The 5926-nt window shown below is 58.3% G+C and overlaps 1 protein-coding gene across 1 annotated transcript; it reads left to right on the top strand.

Moving 5' to 3' along the window:
* The first annotated feature begins 277 nt into the window (after positions 1-277).
* LOC103810278 (zona pellucida sperm-binding protein 3-like) lies at positions 278-3479 on the top strand. The gene is made up of 9 exons (XM_009083176.1): positions 278-601; positions 1245-1363; positions 1452-1555; positions 1752-1929; positions 2016-2136; positions 2220-2311; positions 2468-2601; positions 2678-2767; positions 3355-3479. The coding sequence occupies exons 1-9, from the start codon at positions 278-280 to the stop codon at positions 3477-3479; spliced, it is 1287 nt and encodes a 428-aa protein (XP_009081424.1).
* The last annotated feature ends 2447 nt before the right edge of the window (positions 3480-5926 follow it).

Raw genomic sequence — 5926 nt, 5'->3', positions numbered from 1 at the left:
CCCAAAGAGGCTGACGAGGGTGTTTGCTCTTGCCTTGGGCAGGCTGTGGCCGGGGGGTCCCTGCACCCCGGATATGACGGGCTCATGCCCCTGCACCCACGAGGGTTGGCCTCGTGGTGCCATTGGTCCCCAAACGAGAGCCCAGGGGTGGACAGCTCCTGCCCCTGGCTGGATATAAAGGCTGGAGGAGCAGCCCCAGCCCTCTGCGCTGGGTTTCCTGCAAGAAGGAAGGATGAGACCCGAGAGCAGCTTGATCCTCACTCTTCTCTGCTGGGCGATGGGCGAGGTGGCTGCCTACCCTCCCTGGGACTTCTCCTGGGGCAACTCAGCAAGCCACGGGACACAGGCAAACCACAACCCATGGGCCTGGGTGGAGGACTCCCCATCTCTAGCCACCCACAGCCGGAACCCGGTGACAGTGCAGTGCCAGGAGGCTCAGCTGGTGGTGACGGTGCACAGGGACCTGTTTGGCACTGGTCGCCTGGTCAGCGTGGCCGACCTGACGCTGGGGCCAGCAGCCTGCAAACACTCTGCACTCAACCATGCCCTGCACACTGTCATCTTCACTGCTGGGCTCCACGAGTGTGGCAGCACCGTGCAGGTAAGACCTTCTCCCTCCCACTGCTTACCCCAGTGCTGCAATCCTGCCGGGCAGCCCCACCTGGAGCTGCTCCAGGATTTTGGGCTGTGCACTGGGCATCCCCCGTGGTGCCAGGGGAGCTCTAAGTGCTGGATGCAGAGCACCAGTGAGGATCATTCTAGAGGAATGCTGAGCAGGTATTTCTCCCAAAATGGAGCATTTTTTCCCACAGCTGCTTTGGCCAGGCCACTGGAGCCAGGCCAATAGCACTACACCTGCGTGGGGAAGGGCAGGAGAGAGAAACCACAAAGGTTGTGGCTCTCACCTCAGTGCTGAGCCCCTGCTGAGAACAGCCGCACTCATGACAGTGCTGAGGGCTCTGCCATCATTGCTCCTGCCTGAATATCCCAGTCCCAGTGCTCCTGAGGAGCAGAGGGATGCATAAAGCACTTCCTTGGGAAACTTATTTCATTTCTGCTTTAGCCCAGTAGGAAGTTTAACTTGCTGAGAACAGAGCAGGGCTCCTTCTCCATTCCCTTTCCCCCATCCTTTCTTTGGATTTGCCCAGCATTTCCAGTTGGGAAAGGCTGGCTCTGTGGCCTGGTGGTGGTGCTGGGGATAAGGGGTGGCCTCTCTGATGATATCTCAATGCTTTTCTGCCCAGGTCACACCGGATTCTCTCATCTACCGCACACTGCTCAACTACGATCCCAGTCCTGCCAGCAACCCTGTTATCATCCGCAGCAACCCTGCTGTCATCCCCATCGAGTGCCACTACCCCAGGTGAGACCTCCCTGCCCTTAGTAGCCCCATCCTGGTCCCCAGGGGTTGGTACAGAGTCCCATCCTGATGTGTGGTGGTCCTTGTCCAGGAGGGAGAACGTGAGCAGCAATGCCATCCGCCCCACCTGGGCTCCCTTCAGCTCCACACTGTCAGCGGAGGAGAAGCTGATGTTCTCCCTGCGCCTCATGAATGGTAGGTGGGAAGTCACACCAACATGTAGATAGGGATTTTCCACCTTTTCCCAGTGCAGGAGAGGTACCCAGCACCTCACTGGGGACACCAACCCACCCCATGGCAAACCCCTGCTTTCAGGCTGAGCCTTGGCTTTGCTTCCATGGGAGTTTGGGCACAGCTGGAGCCACCCCCTCTTGGTTGTCACCCCTTGCAGATGACTGGAGTGCTGAGAGACCCTTCACTGGTTTCCACCTGGGTGATGTCCTCAACATCCAAGCGGAGGTGGGCACAGAGAGCCACGTGCCACTGCGGCTGTTCGTGGACAGCTGTGTAGCCGCGCTCAGCCCTGGCACCGACTCCTCACCCCACTACACCATCATTGACTTCAATGGGTGAGCCCTGGGGACATGTCTGTGGTGGCACTGGGTGGGTAGGGGGACGCACAGGGATGCTGAGTCCCCACCCTGTCCTACCCCAGGTGCCTGGTTGATGGAAGATCAGATGATACCAGCTCTGCCTTCATCGCCCCCCGGCCCCGGGAGGACATGCTGCGTTTCAGGATCGACGTCTTCAGGTTCGCAGGGGACACCAGGAACCTGGTAAGGCTGTATGTCCCCCTGCCAGCCCCAAACCACTGTCCCCCACCTGCAGTCCTCACGTCTCCCCCTTGCCCTCCCTCCAGATCTATATCACCTGCCACCTGAAGGTGACTCCAGCAGACCAAACTCCAGACTCCCTGAACAAGGCTTGTTCCTTCAACAAAGCCAGAAACACGTGAGTAGCTGCTGCACCAGGCTGGGACACATCCCCATCAGTATCCCACAGCCCTGGCGTGGTACAGGGATGCATCATGGACCCAGAGGTGGGGGGCAAAAATGCTCTGTGGGTGCCATGAGGAGGTCTGGTGATGTTCTTCCACCCCTGCTTCAGCTGGGCCCCTGTGGAAGGCACCCGGGACATCTGCAGCTGCTGTGAGATGGGCAACTGTGGGTCCCCTACAGTGGCCAGGGGCCTCAACCACCTAGACAGATGGCCCAGTCGCCGCTTCCGCCGTCATGCCAAGGGTAAGGTCCCTATGGGGTCAGAGGGGGCATCAAGGGGTGGTAGGACGAGCTTCCCTCATCACTCCTTCCTCCCTAGGTGAAGAGGCTGAGGCTGACGTGGTCATTGGCCCCGTGCTGCTCTCAAGGGACCTAAGTGCTGTGAGACAGCATCCAGAGGGAGGTCAGGGTGAGTCTCCACTGGCCACAGCCCCATGGGTCATTTAGTACAGCAGGTCCTTCACCTATGAGTCCTGTGCCTTGGAAAAGCTTCCTCTGAGTTGCATTTGGGACTTTTCAGGAGGGTGGGGAGTGGAAGGCAGCAGGGTGGAGGGTGGGGATCTGGGTTGTGGGATCCTTCTCGTTTTCCCTTGAGTAGGCAGGAGCCTGGATTGGAATGGGAGATCCTGGGTGAGTTGGGTGATGAGTAGGGCCCTCCATGGATCTTCCATGGGGGCATGGTGCAGAGCAACCCACTAACCAAAGAAAGCCACTGTTTTGCTGCTAATGGAGATGTGAGTTCTGTTCCAAGAGAAGGGACTCCAAGCCATCAAGAAAAGGCATTTTGTAATGCAATGCTGGTTTGGAGAGGGACACTCAACCTCAGGAGAGTCCCACTTTCTGCCTCAAAGCTAGGTTTCCATCCTGGAAAAGATCTCTCCCAGATCCCATCCAGGATCTCCAGATAGCACTGAGAACTTCAGCATTTCTGTGAGAAGCTGGATTTGACTGTCAGCACAGCCCTGACAAGCACTGACAAGTCCTTTGGTCTTTCAGGTGGGGGGAGAGCAGTGCTCGGCGTGGGGACAGGGCTGCTGTGCGTGGTGATCGTTGTGGGTTTGGCAGGAATGGCACTGGCCATCGTTGTGGGGCGCAGAAGGTGTGTCCATGCCTCAGCCTGAGCACAAGCCAAAGCCCAATAAAGCCTGGGAAAGACAAAATGCCTCTGTGGTGCTCCCTCTGCATCCTGGGGACATGGCTGGGAGGGGGCATCCAGCCCCCAGCATGTGGGGTGCTGCAGCCCCCAGCTCCAGAGGAAGACCCCACATTACCCAGCCCTTGCTGGGGCTCAGGTTTGGAGCTGCCCCACTTGTGGGTGACACTAGGGATGGTCCTCTTGCCTTAGAGGAATTCCAGCTGGGCTTCCTGACCTCCAGCTGCCAATCCTGGGGGAAGTGGGGACACAGCAGGGTGCAGAGCCCAGCCTGGATGACCTTAGTGGGGAGTGGGGCTGCACCAGCCCTGCAGGGCTCCAGGAACATCCCCCACAGCCCCTCCCAGCCCATGTCTCAGGGCTGGGAATGGCCACTCAGCCTCTGGTTCTCCATCCCAGCACTTGGGCTGGTTCTGAGCCGCAGGATCACCCCCACAGCTCTCAGCTTGTTCCTGGGCTCAGAACCACAGTGCTTGGTCCCCACCTGGGGGGCCTGAGTCCCCAGGCTGTAGCTCCATCCCCATCCCTACGGGATTTATCCAGTTCCAGGCCCAGTCATTGCTCCAACATCACTTTGAGTCCTTATTCCAGCCCTAGGGTCTTCATGTCCCCTCCAGCCCCACAGTCTGTGACTCAACCCCAGCCTCTGCCCTCCAACCTTTATTTAATAAACTTTGTATAGGTAATACTAGAATAAACCAATAGAATGCAGTAAAAATTATAGTAGCAGAATAAAATAATAGTAGTGGAATAAAAGAGCTTAATTATCTTTAATTGTAATAGTTCAAGCTACAAACCTCCGCGAATCTCCTCCCACCCTGCGACAGCCACGGGCATCACGCCCAGTACCCCCAGATCCACTCCCTGAGGATCTCCCAAACTTTTGTCCAGCGGGGTTCCCTCCCGGTGCCCCCAGATCCACTCCCCGAGGCTCCTCCAAACTTTTGTCCCTTGGGGTTTTCTCCCAGCACACCCAGATCCACTCCCCGAGGCTCCTCCAAACTTTTGTCCCTTGGGGTTTTCTCCCAGCACACCCAGATCCACTCCCCGAGGCTCCTCCAAACTTTTGTCCCTTGGGGTTTTCTCCCAGCACACCCAGATCCACTCCCCGAGGCTCCTCCAAACTTTTGTCCCTTGGGGTTTTCTCCCAGCACACCCAGATCCACTCCCCGAGGCTCCTCCAAACTTTTGTCCCTTGGGGTTTTCTCCCAGCACACCCAGATCCACTCCCCGAGGCTCCTCCAAACTTTTGTCCCTTGGGGTTTTCTCCCAGCACACCCAGATCCACTCCCCGAGGCTCCTCCAAACTTTTGTCCCTTGGGGTTTTCTCCCAGCACACCCAGATCCACTCCCCGAGGCTCCTCCAAACTTTTGTCCCTTGGGGTTTTCTCCCAGCACACCCAGATCCACTCCCCGAGGCTCCTCCAAACTTTTGTCCCTTGGGGTTTTCTCCCAGCACACCCAGATCCACTCCCCGAGGCTCCTCCAAACTTTTGTCCCTTGGGGTTTTCTCCCAGCACACCCAGATCCACTCCCCGAGGCTCCTCCAAACTTTTGTCCCTTGGGGTTTTCTCCCAGCACACCCAGATCCACTCCCCGAGGCTCCTCCAAACTTTTGTCCCTTGGGGTTTTCTCCCAGCACACCCAGATCCACTCCCCGAGGCTCCTCCAAACTTTTGTCCCTTGGGGTTTTCTCCCAGCACACCCAGATCCACTCCCCGAGGCTCCTCCAAACTTTTGTCCCTTGGGGTTCCCTCCCTGCCCCTCTCTGCAGCCTGTGGCGCCACCTGCTGTCCGGTCACGGGTCCTGCAGCCTCCCGCTCTCCCTCCGCCCATTCCCTGCTCGTCCCTGCCATGCATCCCGCAGCTCCCCATCCATCCGTGTTAGCCTCCCGATCCCGTTCTCCCACCGCCGGGAAGGTCCCTGGGATCGTGCCTCGTGGAGAGGACCAAGAATGGGCATAGCGTCAGCAAGGGAGAATGGGGTGGGTTAGGGGGAGGACTGGAGATGGGGGACCAGGAGTGAATGAGAAGGACACAGGGCTCGGGAGGGGGACAGGACGTCGAGGATGGGGAAAAGGACATGGAAAAGGATCTGGAATGGAGGACAGGATTTGGAAGAGGGGGGTAAAAGGACCTGGCAGTGGGAGAAACGACCTGATAGGTGGGGACGAGATGTGGAAGAGGGAGAAAGGACCTGGCAGAGGGGGACAGGGTGTGGAAGGAGAGGAAAAGGACCTGGCAGGGGAGGACAGGGTGTGGAAGCAGGGGAAAAAGGACCTAGGAGGGGGACACGACCTGGTAGTGGAGGTCAGGAGCTGATGGCAGGGTTGTGGCTCCCAGAGCACACAGGATGTCACTAAGAGGGTAGTAGTGGTGTGCCCACACCTCCTCCCCAGTCTGGGCAGGCAATGA

This window comes from Acanthisitta chloris, unplaced genomic scaffold, assembly GCF_000695815.1.
Source record: "Acanthisitta chloris isolate BGI_N310 unplaced genomic scaffold, ASM69581v1 scaffold39219, whole genome shotgun sequence".
NCBI classification, from domain to species: Eukaryota; Metazoa; Chordata; class Aves; order Passeriformes; family Acanthisittidae; genus Acanthisitta; species Acanthisitta chloris.
Note: the sequence above shows the minus strand (reverse complement) of the source record. Positions and strands in the feature narration are given on the sequence as shown.